At 42.1% G+C, this 25,993-nt stretch overlaps 1 protein-coding gene and 2 non-coding genes across 4 annotated transcripts in view; 2 read left to right on the plus strand and 1 right to left on the minus strand.

Moving 5' to 3' along the window:
* The window catches only part of KCMF1 (potassium channel modulatory factor 1), a 79,503-nt gene extending 64,426 nt beyond the window's left edge, over window positions 1-15,077 (plus strand). For both annotated transcript variants that reach the window (XM_068965817.1, XM_068965826.1), the window contains exons 4-7: window positions 2,545-2,646; window positions 5,947-6,121; window positions 8,108-8,390; window positions 12,512-15,077. In XM_068965817.1, the coding sequence (XP_068821918.1) occupies window positions 2,545-2,646; window positions 5,947-6,121; window positions 8,108-8,390; window positions 12,512-12,773 (822 nt within the window). In that variant the 3' untranslated portion in view covers window positions 12,774-15,077. The remainder of the gene's footprint in view (window positions 1-2,544; window positions 2,647-5,946; window positions 6,122-8,107; window positions 8,391-12,511) is intronic.
* TRNAE-CUC (transfer RNA glutamic acid (anticodon CUC)) lies at window positions 6,290-6,362 on the plus strand. The gene has a single exon. It is a non-coding gene; the product is annotated as a tRNA-Glu (tRNA).
* Window positions 15,078-24,952: 9,875 nt separating the features above from the next.
* Window positions 24,953-25,025, minus strand: TRNAG-CCC (transfer RNA glycine (anticodon CCC)). Its single transcript has one exon. It is a non-coding gene; the product is annotated as a tRNA-Gly (tRNA).
* Between the last annotated feature and the right edge of the window lie 968 nt (window positions 25,026-25,993).

Raw genomic sequence — 25,993 nt, forward strand, 5'->3', positions numbered from 1 at the left:
TCCATTCTCACCTCATCTCTGTTCCTCCTGCCCCACTTCACTCTTGTTTTTCCCTCTTCCTCTTGAGCCCTGCATTGTCTCAGAAAGTACAACCTTGAGTTACCAAAGCTTTTATCCTGAAACATGAGTTTGCTTGCTCAATATAAAATGTAAAAACTTGCATGGTGGCCTCTGGTCCCATCAACACTTCATTTTCCCTTCCAGGTCCTCATTTGAGTTAACTTCGTATGACCCAAGGGTGGCAGCATCTTCCACTTGGTTCTCATCTAGTCTCCTGATTCTCCTGTGCCAGCTGCCGAGCTAGGTGGCCCTTCCACCCCAGTGATTCTTTACCCCCGATTACTAGGAAGTGTTTGTTTCTGTTTTATTTCTCTCTGGATGGAGCGGTCTGTATACCTTCATCCTGCCTTATCCCTATAGTAAAATCTAAAAGATTCTAAGTCACAGAACTGAAATTCTCAGACAGTAGTATATAGAAGGATCTTGATTTTTCTTTCTGTTTTACATCTCTAACTCAAGGGTACTGTTTTCTAGTTTGCAGGAGATTGTCAGTCTTACTAGAACATTCCTAGTATGTTTCGTATCTGTGCTTCCCCATTCTGTCTTCCTTCCAGGAATGCATGTTCTCAAGGAGACTTTTCTCAGCTCAGTCCATTTACTTGCATCATTAGAGAACTGCAGCTTCTGTAGCTGTCTCGTTTGTGCAGTTTAGGTTATGCATAGATTTTATCCAAAGACTAATCTAAAGGGAAGTACCTTAGAAGGAAGATGCCTTCCTTTATTTTCTTTTTGGATAACAATCTTATACATGCAACTGGAGATTGTTTTTGCTTGTCTAAACCATGTCGATGTTTTTGCTTTTAACAAATCTGGTCGCAGTTCCCACAAAGAAAGAAATCACACTGTCCTGCATTTCTCAAAGAGTTTACAATCTATAGACAAGGCAGAAACATGTGAAAAGTAAAATCAGTATATCAGACTCTACCCCACACTGTCACACAGCACAGGAAGCTACGCAGTAAAAGCCAACTTTCTGGTAAGGAGAGAGTTGATTATCTATAAACATAAACAGATCCAGTTGCTTTTCTCTCTGACACAGAAAAAATAACCATCTTTCTGGCATCTTCTGGGAAAAGCATAAGCATGTCTATGTGCTTCTTTCTCTCCTTTGCCTCAGAGGTACGTCCCATCGTGACCTCTCTCCTTCTTTTGCACACTGTCGTGCTTCAGTGTTTTTTTTACCTGAGCATCTTTAGTCTTCTTGATGCTGTTTCTCAGAGTCCTGAGGCAGATCATCAGGACAGCTGACTGTTTGCATATTAGGAGAAACTGGATCATAGCAGTCTCCGGGACTTCCAGTTTCTAGCCATTAGAGACAGGGATCTGTGTTCGCTCAGGCTCTAGGATCAGACTAGTTTGTCTTCCCCCCATATCCCAGTGCTGTCTGTCCAGGTCTCACCTTTCTCCTGCCACCTCCTCTCCAGTGTCTCTCCTTTGCCACTCTACAGTGAGCCTGCAGTAAGGTTAATCAGGTGCCTGGTTTTACTCCCAGTGAAAGAACTTGGGCACATGACACATGCAGTGGCAAAGTTGAATCTCGTATCCTACCCTCATCTCCCCTGTCCCTGGAGGGGCACAGGCCAAAACCTTCCACTGTCCAGGTCCTGGGGCTCCCTTTGGTTGTGCTCCTTAGCTCAGACTTTCCTTCTTGGCTCTGTTCTTTGAGATTGAAGTTCATACTTCAGGGCTTGGCTCCCACTTTTAGGCTATCATCTGTCCAGTTGGATTTCTGAAAAAGTAAGGGCTTCAACCCTGAAAATTCCATGTTCTTTCTGTCCTTCCCTTCTCCTGCCTCCTATTTCACCACCTCTGTTGAAACTACTGTTTCAGAAACCACACTCCCAACCTCTCAAGCCTCCTCTGCTCTGATCACAAGCTTTTGTCCTGCCTCCCATCCCTCTGGGAGATAAAGTTCTAAAAATTATCTCTACCCCCTTTCCCCTCTGAGAAGTCCCATTCATTAATTAATAGAGCATATTTGCCTATTATCAGTTGTCATTGTCTGTCTTACTGTACCACATTCAGGGTGGTTAAGCTTGTGCCGTTGCATTTTTAATAAGAGCTGTGCTGTCTTGTTCGGTGATTGGCCCTCGAGTCTAGGTTACTTTAGGGAAAATTATGTCTCAGCGTTTACCAGTCAGTCAGGACTTAGACATGAACGTGCACTAAATGGCACACTGAAAAACTTTTTTATGAAAAATAGTTTGCTAGACCATGCAGACGAATTTGCCAGAGCACCGATTTGACCGGTGTGTTTAGAAGTGTTGTCTGACCCCGACAAATGGTCTACTTCAGTGGAAAGTCACCACATTCAGGCCTGCGGCTCTTGTTCAGTCTCCGCGCTGTACACTAGTTCAGGATCTGCTGTATTTTTGCCTGGTTAAAACATGGTCAAGGTAAAAATTACAATGAAGTATTCATCCAGAAAGATCCCTGATCAGTGTTCATCGATAAGTAAATCTGCTTTCTCTGCTTTCATTTCAGATTTGTCCAATATGTGCAGCGTTACCTGGAGGCGATCCTAATCATGTCACGGATGACTTTGCAGCTCATCTTACACTTGAACACAGAGCCCCTAGAGATTTAATATCCTTTGAGATGCAACAAGGGGAAAAGTTGTTTGCAACATTTGTCATTATGATGACTTTTAAGGGCAGTATTCATAAGGAAAAAACAAACCTCCGAATTATCTTAGTTGATTTGACATTTTCCTAAAAGTGATACAGCGTTGAGGTGCAATTTCTTATTTCTCTTTTTCCATGCTGTGACCATTAAATGAAAAGTGCTCAGTAAGTGAAATTCACTTGCTTATTATCTTCAGTTCTTTGCCATCAGGATTTTTTTTTTTTTTAAGACAATTTGACCAGGTTACAAGTCTTCAGGAGGGTGTTTTCATACAGAAGTGGAAAATGCTAATCCAAATTAAAATACGGTTAGTGCATTAACTGTATGGATGATGTACTTGCTCGCCATCTGTGTTCTCTGTTGCCATAGTCTCTTATAGGCTGGGTGGTGGGCAGGTGTGCCCCGTGGGGCTTCTTGCCCATCTGAGTAGGACAGCATAAGGTCAGATCCAGTTCTAAATTTCTTTCCCACTTTGACTTCTGCTTCTCCTCCCAAGCCAGTCTCATGATGGTTCCTGACAGTATTCTTTATACTCTGCAAGAGATTACTGGCCCACCAGAGTACATTGATTTGTAGACTTGGTGCTTCTGGTTTCAAGTTATGAATTAATTGTCTTTCTAAAACTATCACGTATTAACTTAGGGCTGTGTGCTCTTGGGAAGGTTTTAGTGTTCATTGCAGTCTGAAGCAATCAAAAGCTAATCACAAGCTTTCTCCCTGCCAGACTCCATTCTGATACCTTTGCTTGCCTCCTGGCAATCATAAGACAACCTTAGACTTGGTGTTCCTGTCCTTCACCTCTCAACCCTTAATCGCAGAATGTAATTTTCTTATCAGAAATTTGACCCTTTAGAGTTTGGGGGAAGATAAGTGGAAACTAATGGAAAGCTTCCCTGGTTGCTCAGATGGTAAAGAATCCGCCTGCAGTGCAGGAGACCAGGGTTCAATCCCTGGATCAGGAAGATCCCTTGGAGAAGGGAAATGGCAGCCCACTCCAGTATTCTTGCCTGGAGAATCTCACAGAGGAGCCTGGCAGGCTGCAGTCCATGAGGTGGTAGTAGTTGGACATGACTGAGCAACTAACACTTTCACTTTCAAGTGGAAACTAATAAGATAAAGCTATGGAACCTTCCTGAGAAATGAGAAGATCAGCCTGGTCTGAGCCAGTCTGGGGCAAGTACTGAATGAACAGAAGAGCCCACTCTTCCTCCCTCCTAAGTGCAGGGGATGCTAAAAGCAAAATGAAGAAAGTGGTGCTTACTTATTTTTTGTTTCCCCCAAGAACATGAAAATCCAAATGGGCCAAGAATACTTTTAGCCTGTTAGTTACTTCCCATTTTGTATAAAAGAATTCTGTAACAATACCCAGAAGAGTTATACTTGATCCATTCTTCACTCCATCTTCATGGAGTAGCTAGGCAAAAAAGTTTTAAAAACCATGCCATTATCCTGTACTTCTCCAGCAGGTTCAAGGACCTCTAGTGAAATTAGCATCCATTCAGTAGAATGTCCCATGTCATCCACATCCATTTTTTGTAGATGTGTATGAGTCTTTCATTACCAAGAAAAAATAAATTATGTAAAATATGAGAATAAGAGAAGTCATGTGCTGCATTTTAGATTACTAGCAACTATTATCTTTAAATTCTAGAAAGTAAAGTGGTGGCATAGCAGTTTTCCTGAAAATATAACTAATTTGTCAAGTTCTTCAAGTGCCACTATGTGATAATTTTGTTTGACATGAGAGAGTGACTTGTTTCTAAGCCTCTTTGTAACTAGGCTTTTTTTTTTTTTGTACTTTGATAGAACTCTTCCTAAAGTGTACTTTTTATTTTTTTTAATTTTTTATTTATTTGGCAGGGCTTCCCTGATAGCTCAGTTGGAAAAGAATTCGCCTGCAATACAGGAGACCCCGGTTGTGTCAGGCTCAGTGGTTGCAGTGTGGGCTTAGTTGTTCTGAGGCATGTGGAATCTTAGTTCCCAAACCAGATATCGAACCTGTGTCCCCTCCACTCCGAGGCAGATTCTTAACCACTGGACCACCAGGGAAATCCCTAAAGTGTACTTTTTATACTTTTACAAATAAAGTGTGATGGTCATAACATCACTTTCTGTAGAGCCCAAGCCTGTGTCATGAATCCCATGCAAGGATGTGCATTGTGGCTGCCCACCCTGTCCCCGCATGACTCCTGAACTGGGAATCCAGCACAAAAGTTAGCCTGCATTATGTAGCTGTTCTGTTGGCTGCTTTTTGGTTTGTGTTTTGTTTGGGGAATTTTTTTTTTTTAATGGTGTAAAGTTGATTTACAATGTTGTGTTAGTTTCTGCTGAATAACAAAGTAAATCAGTTATACATATATCCCCTCTTTTTTAGAATTCTCTTCCTATATATTGGCAGCTTCAAAAGAAAATCTCTTCCGTTATAACATGTGGCTCCCCCGGCCCCCCTCTCCCCTCCCTCCTCCTTGTACACTCACACTTGCCTGTGTAGAGACACAGTGTTGTCTTCACAGGTTTTGACTGCTGTTTGCTCCCCAGGACTTTCTTCAGTTTAACTCACACATATGTGTGTAAGATGGTTTGACTTCTTGATAAATGTGCTGTTAACTCTGTGTGTCCACTTAACACAAGAAATTCAAATCTGGTTTTCTGCTTAACAGCAGTATTAGGGGGAAAAAAAAGAAAAACACATTGACAGATTAAAACTGATAGTTGAAAGGAATCTTTGGCTCCTGAATTTAAATTATTTGTACTATTCCTTTCTCGTTACAGATGGTCACTGAGATTTGATTAGCCTGTATATTAGCACAACTCTCACCAGATATAAAAACTGATGGTTATTATTTGTGCTTACTGTGATATGAACATATATGGCTAAGGGAATATTTCCCTCTGGGTATCTGACCAGGTGGCACCTTTCACCTTGTCAGGTGATATTAACTCTGGCCCTTGTAGCTGGAACCTAGGAAGAGACTTCTTCCCATCTGGAGAAACTTTTTTTTCTCCTTGAAAACATACACACATATACAATATAGACACACAGTATATACATACATTGCTTTATATTCCAGTGTCCATTTTTAGAGTTAATAGCCTTCATAGACATAGTTGTGCCATTTGTATTCTAAATGTGTGTTTTAAAATGCTTACAATTTGGGAAATCTGCGTGCTTATCTTGCAAGGGCTCCAGTGACTTCTTTTATATATGTATTTTATTCTTACTATGAAATACCCGAGTCCTTTTCTTAACCTTGGAGTTATGATGAGTCGAGCGGTGTCCGACATGTACGTAGAATGTTTCACCCTGGCCGGGGGTTAGGAGGTCCTCGTGCGCGCAGATCAAACATGCACTTTACTAGCAGTTCTACTGGTGGACTTTCTTCTTCTCAGAGTTCATATTCTCCAAGCAATAGGGAAGCCATGGATCCTATAGCTGGTAAGTTAGTTTTACATCCTTAAGGGAAATGGCCGGGGATGGGGGGCTTCCTTTCAATTGGGGGAGTAGGATTTACGTTTCAGTCTCATCACCCTCCTGTGTTCCTTGACAAAATTCCCTGAAATTCGATAAGTGTAAAATATGTTTAAAGTAGACCATGTAGGGAATTCCCTGGTGGTCCAGTGGTTAGGATTCGGTACTCTCACTTCTGAGGGCCCAGGTTCAATCCCTGGTCAGGAAACTAAGATTCTGCAAGCCACATAGCAAAAAAATAAAAATATTTTTAAAGTCGAGTAGAACACGTAAAGTAGTTCATATTATTCTGGCATTTCTTTAAGTACTCAGAGGTTTAAAATGATGAGGAACGTCTTTGTTCTACTTGTGACCTCCAATGAAACCCAAGAAAATCATTGAAGGTTTCAGAGTTGAAAGACCTCCAGAATTCTGTGGTTCAACCTCCTTCGTAAGCACACAGATAAGAAAACTAATTGACAAGACTAAAGAAGTAAGCTCTCTCATGGAATGAAGTCAAGTAGGAATGTTTTGTACTTGTCTTAATTTGAGAATTATATTGTTATGAAACATTCATGTTCTAATAGCTTGGGAAAGTCTTACTTTAAAAAATCATTTGAACAGGTAATTTGTACCTGGATCTAATGCATGGCCAACCTGGACAACCGGCAGCAGAGCACTAAATTTGACAGTCAAAATGTCAGAAGTTGTTGTAGCCTAAGACCCTGAAAGACATGACCAGGCATTAAGAGTCCAGGAGCCTGGGCAAGACTAAAATGTGTGCACACAGTGGGATTTGCACCTGAAACATGCCGAATGTAAATCTGTCACCAAAAGTAGGAACAGTGTTACTCATAGAATCTTCTCTAAATTATGAGCTATTCAGTGTAAAATCTAATTCCAGATGTGCTTTGGGCATTTGGATGTACAAGAAGCCCCAGAAAAACTTGAGTTTGGGGGATTTTAAAAAACACTGCTTCATCCAAAAGGAATATATTTACCTGCTGTCTTTGGTAGTAGGCTCTAAACATTAAGTGATTTCTGGGGGCAAAGTTCAAATATGAGACGTTTTCTCTATTCAGTTTTTTTCTCAGTGAAAATTATGTTAGTGAGGGACTGTATGAAAAAACTGTGTTAAGAACCTCAGGGATTAAACTGCTGTGAGCAGTAAGGCAGAAACCTGCCCTGGAAATGAGTTTTAATGATGAAAAGCTTTGCCAGCCTGAGAATGTCCAAAAGGCAGCCATCAACTCCACACAAGCCACTGGGAGAAGGCAGGTGCTGCACCTCCCTTAGCTGAGAGGCTCCCAGCGAGCACAGCCTTGTGCAAACAGGAGTCTAAATAAAACAGGCTATGCAGTTGAGAGCCCGTCAGCCTCAGCGGTCATCACTGGAGCAGTGCCCTGCGACTCAGAGAGCAGCCCCAGAAGGTGCGAGAGAAAGGAGGCAGGGCAACCACAGTGAGAAACAATGCCGATCTCTCTCTCTGGTTTAATTCTGAGAGGCATTCAATCATTACATCAGTGTTGGAGTGCCCGCTATGTGTCAGGCACGGTTCTAAGAACCAGGAAAGCCATGAGCAGTAGACTTACTCCCTGCTTTCATGGAGGTCATATTGAGAAGGCTTATATTATGCTTGGACCAGTGGATGAAACACCTTAAATACTAAATACCGAGAGAAAGGATAACTAAATCAACCCGTTGTGCAAACAACTGAAAAACCAATTTGCTGTTTCACTTAGAAAGAATTATATGTGAGCTAATAGTCATACGTATGTTTACATTTCCCTCACACAACTCCCACCTCCAGAAGGCATCCTAAAAGGTAGTAAGCTCCAAGCTGAGACTGTATGTTGCCCCAGGTTACCTTCCCGTTGATGATCGCTTTGAATGTTCGTCTGGTAAAAGGATGATGGTAGCATTTTGTTTTCCTCCTACTGCAGTGGACATTAATGTCTTCATTTCCTCTGACAGAGCTTTTATCTCAGTTATCGGGAGTGAGACGTTCTGCAGGAGGACAGCTGAACTCCTCTGGCCCTTCCGCTTCTCAGTTACAACAATTGCAGATGCAGCTGCAGCTCGAACGGCAGCATGCCCAGGCGGCACGGCAACAACTGGAGACCGCACGCAACGCAACCCGGCGCACTAACACAAGCAGTGTCACCACTACAATCACGCAATCCACGGCAACAACCAACACAGCTAACACAGAAAGCAGTCAGCAAACGATCCAGAACTCCCAGTTTCTTTTAACAAGGTAGTTCATTCATTAATGTGACTTGGAGAAGTATTTTGTAACACTGCAGTCTGAGATGACCTTTGCTCTTTTGTCCTTATGTGTGTTCTTAAAGCCTCGACCTTTGCTCAGACCTTTAAAACTCACAGAAAATCTAATCAAAATCTGTATTCAGTATTGCCTCAAAACTAAGAAAAATAATTGTTTGCTTTAAATAAACTGGGCTTCCCAGGTAGCACTAATGGTGATAGCCCAGCTAAAGAATCCATCTGCAATGCAGGAGACCCTGGTTTGATTCCTGGGTTGGGAAGATCCCCTGGAAAAGGAAATGGCAACCCACTCCAGTATTCTTGCCTGAAGATTTCCATGGACGGAGGAGCCTGGCAGGCTTTACATTCCATGTGGTCTCAAAGAGTCAGACACAACTGAGCAACTTTCACTTAGATCAACTATGAATGCTGATAACCTTGTTCTAACAGTATCTCATCATCTGATAGGAATTTCCTTTCCCACATTGCCCATAAAACGTAAACACAGTATCATTACATATATGGGGCGTATTAGGTATAGTTATTGTCATAATTAACATTGCTTTCTTTTTATAGCCGGTTTCAGTCTGCTCTGAAATATCCCAAAGTACAAGCAAGATTTTATAGTGTGGTGGTTTTCTTCTGAGAATTTCTGAAGAAGTAAAATTTAAATGTTTGTGGTTAACATATACAAAAGTAGCTGTTTTAAAAAATGGTTTAGCACAGTGTAAAAAATACTTAGAACACACAGTAAATGGCTCTGCTGGATGGAATAGAGTTCATATTTGTTCTTGAAAGCTACCATTAGCAACTGAATATGTTCCTCTGCTGAGACCTCATGGGCATTTTATGTGACTTTTAAAAATAAAAGAATTTTAGAAAGAGCAGTGATGAGTAGACACAGGGTCAGCAGATAATGAGCCTGGTTCTAATTTGGACTTTTAATGGAACAGATAGGAATATAAAGTAAAAACTGTAAAAGGAAGAAAATTAGTGGAATATAGCAGTTGCCTCCAAAAAGTAATGTGACAGATATTAGAAAAAAGCATTATTTCCATTTATCTCTCTCTTATCTCATGCTTTTAAACATCTCTTGTTAGTACAGTGGCACATGTGTATAGTTGTAAATAACATATCGTGGGTGCAGAATAAAAAATGCTTGCCAATTCCTGCAAATAGGACCCCTGTCAAGAGCCCCAGCTTTTACCAGTTTGGACCTTAGGCAAGTCACTTTACTTCTCCAGACTGTAATTAATATCCCTTGAGTTTTAACTCATTTGAGTGAGAATTGTTTCGAGGATTAAATGGGAGCACTGGTATGTGTATGCTCTAATTCAATGTCTGGCATATAACAAGAGCCCAATTAACAGTACTTATTATCATTTGTTACGGCTCTAAGGAGGAAATTTCAAGTGAGAAGTTTACCTTTGGATTATTTCTGCAAAGTGAGTAACTATGCCTGATTATTACCAGAAAACGTTGCTTCAGCATAGAGCAATCACAGAGCCACAGATGGATCCATCCTTCTGCCACGTAGCTTACCAGTAGGGACTGACAGACTGCAGGCTTCCAGCTTGCCGGGCTGGGTTCCGGCCTCAGAAAGGAACCCTACCAGTGTGTTGTCTGATGCAGGTTCGCTGGCCTGTGGGTGGAATGAATGTCCTGTCCCACTGCCCTTCAGAAGAGACATCTTCCACCTCTTTTCCACTCCGGTTTTATTTTGTTTCTGGAGCTCCAGCCTCAGTGAGCTTGATCTGGAACTTTTCTCTGTGCAGTTATTCTGCACCACCCCACACCAGCAACCAGGAACAATAGGGTGGCCTCTGAGTGCTCTCCTTAGATCCTGGTGGTAGCTTCTGAAACGCCCCCTTCTGTCATCTGATACTGTACATTGCATAGTACCTAGCAATTGATAGACCGCTCTCTACATCTTTCATTGTGTCATTAAATTCTGACTCATAAGGTTTATCTAAGGCAGCATTTCCTCCAAAATATTCCCTGGGACTTTGTATAGTCTAAGAAATATAAATAGTTATTTATGTTCAAGTTTTGTTCCTGGGAAATAAGCTTGGGCAAAACTAAGTAACAAAAATAGTTTATCTACTGTTGAGCGTCTTCCAACTGCAAATACATAAATGTGCACACGGAGAATCTTCAAGCCCAGGAGAATGGCTGTGACATTTCCAAGTGGAAATCCTTGTCATTGGCCCACAGCTGTAATGTGATACATGCCTTGTCTTGGTCTGTTTGACTGGGGGCAGTTCCTGCTCCCACTGTCTTGAAATTGATGGTGCAACAGTTTCTTTGGGATCCACCAATGATGGACCTTTCAGAAACCAACTGTAAGTGCCTGTGTCAGATCCCAGTCTCTTGGCAATGGAGCCAGCTAGTTTTGCTCACTCCAGGCTGAAGCTTCTTACAAGCTTTGCAGTTACTTCCAGATCCCAGATGAAGACTGGCCCACCAGGAAATCTAGCCTTAGTGCTGTTTTTATCTCCCTCGCCCCTTCAGGAGTGAAATATATTCTCAGTTATTTCTTAAAAATCAAAACTGTAATATAAGAATTACGTGATTTCCAAAAGTTTGGGGGGCCTTAGCCTGCATGTTTCTAGTTTGCCTGTTTGCTATGTAAATAGTTGTCTCTGCATCTTTTCTCTTTATAATGGGTTTCACTTCAGTTTATTTTTCTTTTTAAGGCTTTTTCCAAAACTGAGAATGTGGAATGTACTTCATTTCTTAGCAGTTTCAAAGTTTTGATTTTGAATATGTAGCCTATTGGTCAGTCTCCTCTTCCAGTGTATACTCTCTTGTATCCTGAATTTGGTTTTAATTATAAATGTCATCAGTCATTTCCTTTGTTGTGTGGATCTAATGTCGTTACTTTCGAGAGCCTTCTGTGTTCTTGCAGTTCTGAAATTCAGATCTTTTGTTTTCTGAGCCATTAATCTAATGGTTGAGTGGTTTGAACTTGATAGCTGTGAGATTTTTGAGCGTCACTTAACCTCTTCAGTTTCTTCTTCCCATAAATTGATAATAATGAAACCTAATTTGTAGGATTAAAAGAGATTATCCATACAAAAAACACTTAAAGCCCATAGTGTCCGTCATATCTCCTCCATTGCTACTTTGAGATGCCCCCGTGCCTTCCAGCCCAGGTGGGACTGTGGAGACCAGGTGCTGGGTGCAGGTGAGCATGGACTCCAGGTGCACCTGCTGCCCCTGGGGGTCACGCATGCCTGCTGGACCTCCCTTCGCTGTTACCGTCTTCCTGTTTGATACTTTTCCTACCCCAGTGCTTCAATCAGTTTCCCTTTCTTTCTTGGACACTAAAAAATGTAGATAAATAAAATTAGCAATGAAACTAACCAGGATATTGCATAAGTCATTTAACAGGTTGGTAATCCGAACATGCTAATATCTGTCCTGTCTCTGTGTTGCTGAACCAGGTTTCCCAGCGTGACACAGGTCTCAGAAGCATGTGTGTCAGTTGAGCGTAGTGGGCCATTTTAAGTCTCAGGTCAGCCTTGTTGCAGGCTCCTTGGTAGGAGAGCATAGGTGCACACATGCATGCTCATGCGTGTGTCTGTTTGTACATGTGTGTTTGCCCTCTCATGCTCCTGGCCGTGTCTTTATTTTGGAAGAATTAGGTAGAAATAATAGAGAAAGGCCAAGAGAACTAGGATGTATTTTCAGTTGATTAGTTGCTATAGATTTTGTTTTTAGGACCAGTGTTGCTACTTTTCCTCTTTTTACTACCAACTGGTGAAATTCTGGTTAAGGAAATTACTACTTCCCCAAGCATCTAATCTGTTAGAAATTTTGTTTTCCTAGATTTTTCACCTCAGTTTTCTCTATAGGGAGTATGAGAAATCGCAATGTGTTTTTTCTCATTGAATCTAATTAAAGCATAGATTTGCACCTCAGGGTAACAGTATTGTTATCAGTGTGGGTAATTCACAGCCACATAATTAAGGAGGTAAATTAGAGCAAGGTGTTCCAATAATATGTCTTAGACTCTGTGGAGCTCGCATAACGTAGGACATTGTAGAAACTGACCATGCCATTGTTCCTTGACCTTTTACCAATGAGATCTTTTCTTTTTAATTTACGCAGGTTGAATGATCCTAAAATGTCTGAAACAGAGCGCCAGTCCATGGAAAGTGAGCGCGCAGACCGCAGCCTCTTTGTCCAAGAGCTCCTTCTGTCCACTTTAGTGCGCGAAGAGAGCTCGTCCTCAGACGAGGATGAACGGGGGGAAATGGCAGATTTTGGTGCTATGGGCTGTGTAGATATTATGCCTTTAGATGTTGCTTTAGAAAACCTAAATTTAAAAGAGAGTAATAAAGGAAATGAGCCTCCACCACCTCCTCTTTGATGACATCCCAATTCGCAGACAATGTCCTCTGTGCTGTATTTGCCAATGAAAGTGGACAACAACTATCTTGGGTTTGTTTGGTGATTGTAATTTCAGGTCTGTCACTCTTGTTACATTGTGTACATTCAAAAAGGAAGAGAGAAAAATATATATGATAATCATTTCCACTTAACTAATTTTTACTTCTAGCAGGTAAATGTAGGTAGCAGTGCAGGGGTGATCTCTGCTTCCTGCACCCTGACATGCAGAAGGCTCTCGTAATACTCCACATTCAAACTGAAGAGGAAAATGGAAATCTCTAATGAAGCTGCTGTGTGTATTTATGAATATTAATGAATAAAAACTGCTTGGATGGTTTACCTTAACTACTGCATGAGGTTTTTTGCAGCGTGCATGAGTTTTAGTGACCTTGTTATTTAAGAAATTTAAATACAAGGAGTAAAACTTAAAACAAACATAAAAGCCCAAAGCTTTCCCAAACATTATTCAATGGTTACGAGGCAAAAGAGTTCCTTGACAAAGTAGCTTTTGAATAATGTCTGCCTGAATCACCTTTCTTTGTGTGCCTCCTACGCACAAGCCAGCTCTGCAGTGGAACCTGGGGTCGTAGCCGGTGTCGCTCCGCCCTGTGTGACTGTCCCGTCGCCCTGTCAGTCATCTTCCGTGTGGAGCTCAGCCTGTCTAACTCATCCATAGAAGATACACCAGTACAGCTGCTGTGGGAATCTGCTGCAGGCGTCTGTGTGTCCTGAAAACAAGTCTTGTTCTCTTTGTTTAAAAAGTTCTTTTTGTGGTTGTTGAAAAATTTTTTCAATTGTTAAATATGTTCTATTCAGGTGTAGATGAATTTCATTTATTCACTGTTCAACAAAGTTAACCTGGATTATGTTGTCTTTGTTTTTGAAAATCTCACCTTCTCGATCATATGTTGCGTTATTTATGTATTTGCTTCATAGTTTTGCTGAGACAGATCAGTATCAGGGGAGCTTTGAGGATTTGCCTTCCCAGACTTTGTCAATATATTACAACCAAATTCTTAATGCTAAGTTTAGCACCTTTTTATTTATTGGGTTTTTTTTTTCAAGCATAAAAAGTAAAGCCTTTTAATTGAATCATGCCACCTATATGCCTATATTATTAATCCTATGTGTAAAAAAAAAAATTGTACAGCTTTTTTGGGTTTGTTTTGGGGTTTGAAGGGGCCGGGATATTTTTTTATTTTCTGTTCCAGTTTTTGTGCATAGACTTTCACAATAGCTCCAAGGCAGGGACAGTGGGTTTGGGGGTCGGGGAGGGGGCAGTTTTTGGAATGTAAATTTAGGACTTTTAAAAAAGGTGCGCACAGCTTCTGATAAATTTATAACTAGACTTAACCTAATCATGTCTTGTTCCAGTGCTCTCTCTCCTCCGAGCCCTTCCCTCTGTCTCCCCTCTCTCCTCCTATCTGTGTTTCTCTGTTTCTTCAACAAGCATACAGACTCGAGCACCCTCCGGTGTTCTCCTGAGAACTGTGAAGTCCATGCTCATTCAGATGTAACCAAAAAAGATGTCACCCCACATTTCTTTAAAAAAATAACAAACTGTGGCTTCTCCTCCTCTGAAACTTCAGCCTCCAACAGTTTCCAGACACCCTAGCTTTGTTTTCTTTAGTCTCTGCGATGGAAAATGTTTTAAAGGAAATTCTACATAGGCTTCTGGTTACACTAGAAGTCCAGTCCAGTAAGGTTTTTTTTTTTTTTTTTTCCAAATCAGTTGTTAAGACGTTTCCAAAACCAGTTTTCAAGCTGTGGTCTTTTCACACACATCTTCTGCACATACGTCACACATTTCAATAAAGCATTTTCAAGACTGTTGGCCACTTGGATTTCTTTGGTGTTGGTAAACTAGCCTAACCATTATTCAGAGATTATATATCTCTAACCTAGTTTTTTGTTTCTGTTTTTTTGTTCTTTTCATGTTTGACTTTGGAGGTCCTGATTTTGTATGAATGCATTACTTTGGATGTGAGAAATAGAAATTGTCAATTATATGCTTTCCCTTTTCTGCACAAATTCTGGGAAAATGTAAGATCCTTCCTTTTTTTAAACATGGTTTGAGGGAATAGCTGTAAGTCCAGTCAGGGCAGTTTAATTTAACTTAGATGATCAATTTGACACTTCAGAAGACCTAAAGGTTCATAAAATTCCATCTCATACAGAATACTGTATATTATTTTTTACCAGATATTTTACAAATACCTCACCTCATCCTGTATGTAATCAATAATAATGTATTAGGGTAGAAAGACACAGATTATCAATATAAAAAATATATTTAAGCCCTTCAAATTCTTGTGTCCTTTTCTTTAGTTTCTTAATTAACATCGTATTATTGGAATTACTGAATAAAAATAATTGCAAAGACTGATGTAGAGGAGAGAAAATCAATATACCATTGTTTATCTTGGCTACGGCTTCAGGTTTCTAAGAACTAGATCCTGAGTTTTGAGAGGTTTTGGTTTGGTTGAGTTTTGAGTGAGCTGTCTAGTATGTAAGTTTGTAAGTGTTCTGCAGTGCTTGTCTTTACTTCCTGTATGGAAGTAATTTAAATCTTTCTGCTCAAGATATTCTGTAAGAAATTTAACATCATGACTCATAGAATACCTTTCCTCCCCTACCCCCCAAAAAAAACTAGTGAAGAGGAAGACCTGAAGGGGATGTTGAAACTATTTTTTTTTTTTCCTATTTCTGCTATACTGTCTTTTAAGAATCCAGAAGTAATTCCTGTTAAATTGTAACTGGGGGTAGGGTTTCGTGGGCTTCCCACTCCTGGATATTTAGTCACGGAGAACAGCAGAATTCTGGAATTTGGCTGAAATAGTAGAATCTACCTCTACCTCAGGTTTTCATTCATTTAGTTTTCTGAAATACTGAAGCTCTCCTGAACAAATAGAAACGCCTGTGCTTTTATAACCGTGGTCATAGGATACGAGTTCTATGATTGGTTACAGTGAAATATTTGGATTTGTATTCAGATTGTATCTGTCTTTTGTTTATTTTCTTTTTGAACCACAGAGTTGAAGCCTAGGTTATATAGTAGATTCTTATTTCATTTATAATTAGACTCATGCAATATAAGAGAAGGCCCCTTTCCCTATGAACGGTCCACAAAGAAATGTAGTTTAGGAAAGCAGATTCCATTACTAGACCAATAGAAACAATACAAAAAATCCATCCATTCCCCAGTTATCCTCCCCCCAGTTTTTTTCCTCTCAATACTTGAATTTTCAATGACGTACAACGAGATTTTATAATAAGCCTCTTTCTGGTCAGTGGGCCATAGTTAAAAGTAAGCAGTTCACGGAGTTCTCTGGATGGCCCCTCAGAGCAAGTGATCCACTTCACTTGTGCATTTTACTCCATGGGTCTTGAGCCTCACAGACTTCAAAATCTCACTCTTTAAGGCTATATAAGGAAAGGTGGTCAAGAAGAAAGATAGTGGGAGGAGGTGGTTGGCGAAAGGGGGGTCTTCTGAATGAAGTCCCAGCCACTGAAAGTGTCCGATAAAACAGGTAAGTGGACTGTAACGAGTCTCATGTGGTTAGCGCAGTAATGGGTAAAAAACTATCTACATGTAACAGTGGGTGCTAGAAGCTGTTTAACAAGTGTATCTGTTTTGTAGCATAAAGCCCCACATCAGGGTTTAATAAGTTCATGAGAGAGCTGCCATGTCTCCCTTACTTGCAGACACAGTTTTGGAGGTACAAGCAAAATTGATTTCACATGCAGTAAGTAAAATGCCAGGTATGAAACTTTCCCAGAATTATATGCTAAAGTTGGTGTTAATTCTGGCACAAGGGTCAGGCTTTTCCATGCTCTTATTTTCAGGGGGCAGGGAATTGGGGAACCTTTGCCATGTGGCTTGCAGGATCTTAATTCCCCAACCAGGAATTGAACCTGGGCCCCGGCAGTGAAAGCAGTGAGGCCTAACCACTGAACCACCAGGGAACTCCCTCACTGCTCTTTTTTGAAGTTCCACTAGGCACTTAAAAACTCAAAATAGCTCTCTCCCTGAGGCATGGTTAACTGAAGCCCTGGGTCCAGGCTAAGCTGGAGAGAGGTTTAAGTTGGAACATAAGATGGAACAGCAGTTTGCAGACTTGCTGGTCATTTATAACAATGTTATGAGATTCTTTGGCTTTTAAATATGGCCTTAAATTCATCACAGTATCCCAAAGTGAAGTTCAGATGACTTTGTTTCTCAGAATAGTATAAAAATCTAATTCCTTGTGCCCATTGACCTCAGCCATACCTAAGCAATGCTTTGTCTTTGTTTCTGATTAGTACTCTAATTTTCAACCCATCTCTGTCAAGTAGTTTTTCTATAAATAAATACATGAGCTTGGGAAGTTACTTCTTTAAGGAACCCTACAGCAAGCCTAGATAACTTGGTTAGCAGATTCAAATATGAGAGATTATTCATCTCAGGCTGGTCCAGAACATAACATCTTAGTTGCTATCAAGTGGGTGCCTTGGCTAGCCTCCTCAAATTACAAAGAACAATGCTCTCAAGGTTTCAGGTTTCATAGAGTCCATAGACCTTTACAGCAGTAGTAAAAGAGACCCTTGAGTATGATTTTGTATCCCTGGTTAGCTGTTCTTGATATACAGATTGTGCACAAAAGTTGAATGTTTGTGTCTGACCTGAAGCCCTATGGGCCAGGTGTGCACACACCCTCCTAGAGTTGCTTTCCTCAGGCCTAGACTGATGAGTTCTAGTCTGAAGAATTCACTGATCCCTTACGAACCGCCAGGAACCTAGTACTTTTGCTTTGCAGACAGTGGGTGTGGCCTGCTCCGTGTGCGTAAACCACCATCACCCCTGTCTTCTCATTCATACATACTTACTGAGCTCTCAGTGGGTCCAGAGCCTTGGTCTAAGCCTAAGCATAATTTACAACTTGTAGTTTTTACAGATGTTCCCTCTGTAAGTGGATTCTTCAGGAATGATCCTACAAGAGTCTTCCTCTATTGGGAGTGTTTTCAAAAATCACCAAGCCTGTTGCATTTGGTAGAAAAGGTGACCAGTCTGATCTGGTGAGTGAGCTACTCTTGGAAATCTTGTCAGATTGGAGTGAGTGTGTTTAGAATCCTGCTTTAGACACAAAATATTAGTCTGCATTTGAAAGCAAAAGTATTAGTCACTTCAACCCTGTCTGACTCTCAGAGACCCTGTGAACTGTATGTAGCTCACTAGATTCCTCTGTCCTTGGAATTCCCCAGGCAAGAATACTGGAGTGGGTTGTCATTCCCTTCTCCAGGGGATCTTCCCAACCCAGGGATTGAACCTGGGTCTCCTGCATTGCAGGCAGATTCTTTACTGTCTGAGTCACCAGGGAAGCCTTTTGATAGCAAAGCTGCACAAAAACAGTTGGGACATCCTATTCTGTAAGCTTGGATGAAGTCCCAGCTCCCTCCTTTTAGATCTGACTGTAGATAAGAGATTTAAACACTTGAAATAGAAGCAGAATATTCTCAAGGTAAGATCTTGCAGGACTCCTAAATCAGCAAGTGTGCCAGACCAACTAGGAAGCAGGCTTCAGCCACGCTTTCTTCGAGTTGAAGATTTCATAGATGTTTTACACCCTAGTCACATAAGCTGTTTTAGCCAAGCACGACTATTTTGTGACCATATGGATTGTAGTTCTTTACCACTAATGCCACCTGGGAAGCCCCAACAGGACACTAGTTTCACCAGTGAAAAACAACATTTTGGAATATACAGCATGCTAATGAAAGTTTGCTGCTTCGCAAAAAAGAGCTTGAGTGAACCCAAATGAATGGCAGCGACCATGTTACGTTGTAACAGGTTCCCAGACTAATTTACACTGAGTCCTTATATGGATTATCTTTATAACATCATCACTTGGTCACCCAGCTTATCTGTGTTCTGATTTGAATACATTTTGGGGTACGTATATATAAACAAACTTTGTGTTATACACAGCACTTTTCATTTCATTCATGGTGGAGCTTCAGTGACTGTGTTGCTTCCGTCTTAGAAGTTATGCTCAACAGACGTGATAGCATTCTTAACTGTTCTATAAGGAACTTTGGTAGTTTAAAATGCCCCGATGGATCTCTTATTCTTGGCCCTCTGCTACCTCTCCTATCTCCTCTGTCTTCCATCTGTGTGTGTGTTTTGTTAGTGTTTCTAGTGACACCTGAGGTTTTAGCTCCCATTTGCCTGCAGAATTCTCAAGGACCCATCCAAGTTCCCTTAAGACCCGTTGCTGATGGCACCTGGGATGACCATGAAGACTGCTGAGCCAGAGAGGGGAAGGTGGGGCCTCTGCTCAGTGCAGACAAGGACCTTGGAATAGTTACCTGCTCACAGCCTCACAGGACAAGTGAGACTACAGAGACGGAACTGGGGAGGAGACCCCAGAACTTTATCTGCACTGCATGAAGTCCCACCGCCAGAGAGAAGGTTCAAAGCTTGCTGCCGATCAATTTTTTCCCCCGGTTTTCGTTGCTGAGCAAGAGCTTTCTCTAGTTGCAGCAAGTGGGAGCTACTCCTCCTTGCAGCGTACAGGCTTGTCATCGCAGTGGCTCCTCTTGTTGCAGAGCATGGACTCTAGACGCATGGGCTTCGGTAGTTGCAGCATGCAGGCTTAGTAGTCATGGTACACAAGCTTAGTGACTTTGCAGCATAAAGGGTCTTCCCAGACCAAGGGTCGAACCCAGGTCCCATCTGATTAAACCATAACCCACTGCATAGATTTCTAGGTGTTTGTCCAGTGGCCATGGTGCCAGACATTCTTTTCACCCTGCCCAATCTCAAATTGCTTTCCAGGCACCCAAGGATTGGCTAAGATTTGTTAAAAGTTGCAACAAAGATTTCTTTTCACAACTTACTATGCTGTTATAAGGTAGACATTGTTATAGAGCATTTCACCTAGAATTTAGGGCAGTTTTGATAAAGTATTTGGAAAATGCTCAGCTTTTAGAGGGTTTCCCTTGTGGCTCAGTTGGTAAAGAATCCTCCTGCAATACAGGAGACCTGGGTTTGATCCCTCAGTTGGGAAGATCTGCTGGAGAAGGGAAAGGCTACCCACTCCGGTATTCTGGCCTGGAGAATTCCATGGACTTTATAATCCATGGGGTCACAAAGAGTTGGACACTTTTCAGCTTTTAGATGTCTATAAATTCTTTAACTGCCATAACAGATGGTAGTTAAGAAAAAGAATGGAATAAGATTCGTGGAAAGGAGAAGTGTTGAAAAGATTGCAATGAGCGATAAGAATGTATATGAATGTTCAGGGGACTAGGGTTCAGGACTCTCCTGGTGGTACAGTGCACAAGAATCCATCTGCCAATGCAAGGATCATGGGTTTGATCCCTGCTCCGGGAAGATTCCACGTGCCTTGGAGCAACCAAAGCCCACAAGCCACAATTACTAAAGCCACATGCTGAAGCCTGTGCACCTCAACAAGAGAAGCCATGCAATAAGAAACCTGTGCATTGCAATGAAGAGTAGCCTCTACTCACCACAACTAGAGAAAGCCCATGCACAGCAACAAAGACCCAGCACAGCCAAAATTAAATAATTTTTTAAAAGAGAAGAAATTAGGGTTCAATTCATCACCTGAAGTTTCCCTCTCCCACTTTAAAAGTACCCAAGTCAGGGAATTACCTGGCGGTCCAGTGGTTAAGACACAGTGCTTTCATTGTGGGGGTCCAGTTTCCATCCCTGGTCAGGGAACTAAGATCCCACAGGTTGCATGGTTCGGCCAAAGGGAAAAAACTACCAAATCCATGACTGGACTAAAAGACAAGTCCTGGGCAATCATTGGTCAAGAGTCTGAAATTTGGGGGGATTCCTTGGATTAATGATGTCACTCACCTCAAGGGTGTGGGGAGATGATGGTGTTCCTTAATCAAAGGCTAGAACTTGAAATTCACCTCATGGATTAAAAGATGCATGCTTTCAAATCAAGAGCAGTGGATGGAGCTTGAAAGTAGTTGAGTTAAAAGTGAAGTTTAAACCTGGAGAATGGATTAAAGTTCAGAGTTGGAAATGTCCGATTGCCCTCTGAATGCAGGAGTTCCCATGGAAACACACCTTAAAAATGACAGGGAGAAGATAAAGTGCAGTGGGTACAAGCACAGATGTGGGTTTCAGTTCTAGATCCACCACTTACTAGCTGTGTGATCTTGGTTGAGATAATTAACCTTAAACTGTGCCAGTTTCCTCACTATTAAATGAAACTAATAATAATATTAAATAATGTGCTCAGTCAGTGCCTGGCACAAAATAATCATTCAATAAATATAGGTGATCAGTCAGGTGACAGAGAACAATGTGAAGATTTCCCTGGGCACATGCCCCAGACAGAGGAAAACACGAGCTTCTGCAAAGGCAGCACACTGATTAACGCTTGTAAGAGATTCTAGCAACCATCTCCACTGAAGCTCAGTGACCTATAAAAGCCACAAAAACTCAAGAGTCTTTAACTGAAGAGTTTGCAATCAGAGGACGGAGGTATCCCTCTAGGTCAGGTGACCACAGGTCTAAAGAATAAGATTAACCAAGACCCTCCTAAGCACCCTGCCTCCTGTCCATTGACTCAGTATGTTGAGCCCTCCTCCTAAGTGCTGGGCACTGTTCAGGCACTTGAGTTTACAGAGGACAAAGCAGAGTCGTCCCCAGCATACCGAATAGCACGGTCTGCTTACTTTTTTTTTTTTTTTGGTCATACACGGTGTCTGTGAGATCTTATTTCCTGGACCAGGGATCTAACCCGTGCCCCCAGCAGTAGAAGCTCAGAATCTTAACCCCTGGTCCACCAGGGAGGTCCCCAGTCTGCTTTCTCTTCAGTTGCTTAGGGCAAAATCGGCTGGAATCACTTTCTTCTCTTTGTTTCCTTGTAGTTCACATCCATTTATTTATTTTTTCAAGTGCCTACTGGGGCACTCCAGGTGCCATGAGGCTGCCATAACAAATACCACAAACTGGGTAGCTTAAAGTAACAGAAACGTATAGTCTCACACTTCTTCCTGAAACCAGGGGTCACAAAGCCAGTGTCAGCCACCACACTCCCTCTGGAGGTGCTCTGGCCCCTTCCTTGCCTCTGCCAGCCCTGGTGGTTCCAGGCCTTCCTTGGCTTGTGGCCGCATTGCTCCAGTCCCTGCCTGTCTTCACGTCGCCTTCACCCTGTGCGTCTCCACAGCCATTTCGTCTGTGAATCCTGCTGACTCTAATTCCACAGCTTGCCCAGGAACTGGCCCTTCCTCACCATCTCCACGCTGCCTGGGCCCAGGTCACCACCATCTCCCGCGAGGCCATTGCCGTGGTCTCCCCACCAGCATCCCCATCTCCTCAGGATCAGTCCTCAGTGCAGCGGCTGGGCCACCTTGTTAGAACCAGGGGCGATGCGGTCCCTTCGCCCCTCAAATCCCCTCAAAGCACCCTTCTCTCTGAGAATGAAGGCAGCGGTCTTGCCATGGCCCCAGGGCGCTGCAAGGTGTCCTTAGCGTCACTCTTCTGTGCTCATCTTCGCTGCTCTCTTTCCTCCCTGGCCTCAGACTTGCAGGCCACCTCGGTGTCCTCAGGGGACTTTGCCTTCTTAGTTCCTTCTCTTGGAGGGTCCGCCTTCCCTCACTTCCTCCTCTTTGTCTGTGAGACCTTTCCTGATCCTTCAGTTAAAAACAGCGATTCCCGCACCCCAGACGCCCCCAGTCCCTGCCGGGCTTCATTGCTTCCCCAACACTCCTCTCACCATCTGACGCCCCCTCATACGCACACATATACACACACACATATACACATACACATATGCACACATGCACACACCTAAACACACATATATTAGCTTAGTGCAGAAGTGATCACAGTTTTGGACCATGAGTTTTAAAATCTTTATAACTAGGCTCAAATACGTCTTTATTGATCAAAATAGGAACCATTAAAATCAACACATTTTTGCCAATGAGAAATAAGTTTGCTTATTCCTATAGTGTAAAAATCTATGCTTTGGTATTCAACAAACTCTTGGAAAGCATTTTCTGCCTCCTACTAGTTATGGAAGCATTTTCCCTGCCGAAAGTTTTCCAGATGCTTGAAGAAGCGATAGTCGGTTGGCAAGAGGTCAGGTGAATACGGCAGACGAGGCAAAACTTTGTAGCCCAATTCATTCATCGTTTGAAGCCTTGGTTGTGTCACATGCAGTCGGGCACTGTCCTAGAGAGAATTGGGCAGACCACCAAACAGCGACCATGACATTTTTTGGTGAAAGTTTGGCTTTGGGAAGTGCTTTGAAACTTCTCGCTCCATCCACTAAGCTGGTCGTCACCAATTGTAAAAATCCGCTTTTCATCGCACGTCACAATTAAACCAAGAAATGATACATTGTTGTTGGGTAGAATAAGCAAAGATAACACTTCAAAACAACATTTTTTTAATTTGCTGTCAGCTCAGGAGGCACCCACTTATCAAGCTTTTTCACCTTTCCAATTTGCTTCAAATGCCAAACAACCACAGAATGGTCAACACTGAGTTCTTTGGCAACTTCTGTAGTTGTAGGAGGATCAGCTTCAACGATAGCTCTCGATTGGTCATTGTCAACTTCCGATGGGTGGCCACTGCACTCCTCATCTTCAAGGCTCTCATCTCCTTTGCAAAACTTCTTGAACCACCACTGCACTGTACGTTTGTTAGCAGTTCCTGGGCCAAATGCATTGTTGATGTTGTGAGTTGTCTCCACTGCTTTACGACCCATTTTGAACTCAAATAATAAAATCGTTTGAATTAGATTTTTGTCTAACATCATTTCCCTGGTCTAAAATAAATATTAAAAAACAGCAAGTAATAAGTCATTAGTGAAAAAAACATAAAGCAAGAAATGCACATTAAAATGATGTATAACATAGCCACATTTATTTAAGAATATATTCCAATATCAAACAGAAAAATTCAACAATGCGAGGCCGCAATTACTTTTGCTCCAACATAATATATACATGAATTTGGGTAAACTCAGGGAGTTGGTGATGGACAGGGAGGCCTGGTGTGCTGCAGTTCATGGGGTCGCAAAGAGTCAGACATGACTGAGCGACAGAACTGAGCTGAACTGAACTGAATACATATATACACAGATACATTCATACACACATACACACATAAACAGACACACTCACATACATAAACATATACCCATACACATACACGTGTATAACACACATATATACACATACACACATACCCCTGTGCACATACATAAACATATATACATGCACACACATGAGTCCCAGCTTTCTGTCAGTATTATTTGTCACTAAATCCCTGCATGTACAATGATGCTCGGCACATAGTAGTTAGCTCCATAAATATTTATGGGATGAAAGGATGACAATTGAGGGCCACATGCTATTAAGAGTGATTTTTATTATTTTAAAGGTTCACACCAATATAAAATACTCAGTTATTGTGGATAAGAGTTTGGCAGTTTCTCAAAAGATTAAACATAGTTACCATTGTTGTTGTTCAGTCACTCAGTTGTGTCTGATTCTTTTGCAACCCCATGGACTGTAGCCCACCAAGCTACTCTGTCCATGGATTTCCCAGGCAAGAATACTGGAGTGGGTTGCCATTTCCTTCTCCATATGACCCATCAATTCCACTCCTAGGTATACACTCAAGAAAATTAAAAACATTTGTTCACACAAAAACATATACATGAGTGTTCAGAGCAGCATTACTCATAATAACAAGAAAGTAGAAGCAACCCAAATGTCCTTTAAGTGATGAGTGGATAAATAAAACAGGATATATCTGTGTGGTAGAGTATCATTTGACCGTAAAGAAGAATGATGTTCTGACACACGCAACAACTTGGATGGGCCTTGAAAACTTTAAGGTAAATGAAAGAAGCTAGACACAAAAGGCCATATGTTGTATGATTCCATTTAAATGAAATGACCAGAATAGACAAATCCACAGAGACAGAAAGTGGATTAGTGGTCACCAGGGGCCAGGGAGACAGGAGAATGGAGAGTGACAGCTAATGAGTGCAGTTTATTTTGTTTTCTTTTGTTATTAATGTTTGTTTATTTGGCTGCATCGGGTCTTACTTGTGGCTTGTGGGCTGTCTGATCTTTGCGGCGGCATGCGAAGGCTTGGTTGTAGCATGCGGGCTCTAGTTTCCTGACCAGGGACCGAACCTGGGCCCTCTGCATTGGGAGCACAGAGTCCTAGCCACTGGACCATCAAGGAAGTCCTCAGTTTTTGAAGTGAAGAGGATGTTCAGAATTAGGTAGTGGTGACAGTCGCACAATTCTGTGAATATACTAAAGCACTTAAGCGTATATTTTAAGATGATAAATCGCATGTGAACGTTCTCTAAATATGTATATGTATATACCTGTGTTAGGTATTCTTTTATCCCTGTATTACAGATGATGAAACCAAGTGCCCAGCAGAAGCTCTGCCCTGGTGCCCCTCAACTGTACTCCAGCTTGTGTCTTACAGGATCATCCTGCAGTAACTTAGGTCAACGGGAGGTGAGTTGCCTAGAGAGTTGCTGCCCTAAGGCCCTTTCCAACCTGTTATTGTTATTTAGTCCCTAAGTCGTGTCCAACTCTTTGCGACCCCATGGACTGAGGCCCACCAGCCTTCTCTGTGCATGGGATATTCCAGGCAGAGTACTGGAGTGGGTCACCATTTTCTTCTCCAGGGGATCTTCCTGACCCAGCAATCAAACCCTGCATCTACCCCTGGCAGGCCAGTTCTTTACCCCTGAGCTACCTGGGCCTCTCTACCATTCAGGAGCCTGCTGTGAGGCCATTTCTCATCCACACCCTGGTTCCCACCTGTCTCTTTGGCTTTCAGAAGGATGCATCTGCAGCCCCTGAGTCAGTTCATGAAACTGCTTGGCTCAAGTTGAGTCTGGGCTTCTGCACAGCAGAGCAGCCCACCACCCCTGCCATCTGTCACTCAAACCATCAGCTCGGGGTTGTCCTGTGGGGACACCAGTTGCCGACACCACGCTGATTTTGCTTTTTCTGTCCGTGTATGTAACGTTTGATCCAAATCCACATGGGCTCAGTACCTCCTTGCAGCCCGTGGAAGTGTGGCCAGCCAGCCTGGCAGCTGAAGCGGTGATTCTCATTGCCCTGTCAGCTACCATGCTGCCGCCTGGGGAATGCTTGACACTGAAAAGCAGGGATGAAACAAGTTTCCCC

This window comes from Capricornis sumatraensis, chromosome 1, assembly GCF_032405125.1.
Source record: "Capricornis sumatraensis isolate serow.1 chromosome 1, serow.2, whole genome shotgun sequence".
NCBI lineage: Eukaryota > Metazoa > Chordata > Mammalia > Artiodactyla > Bovidae > Capricornis > Capricornis sumatraensis.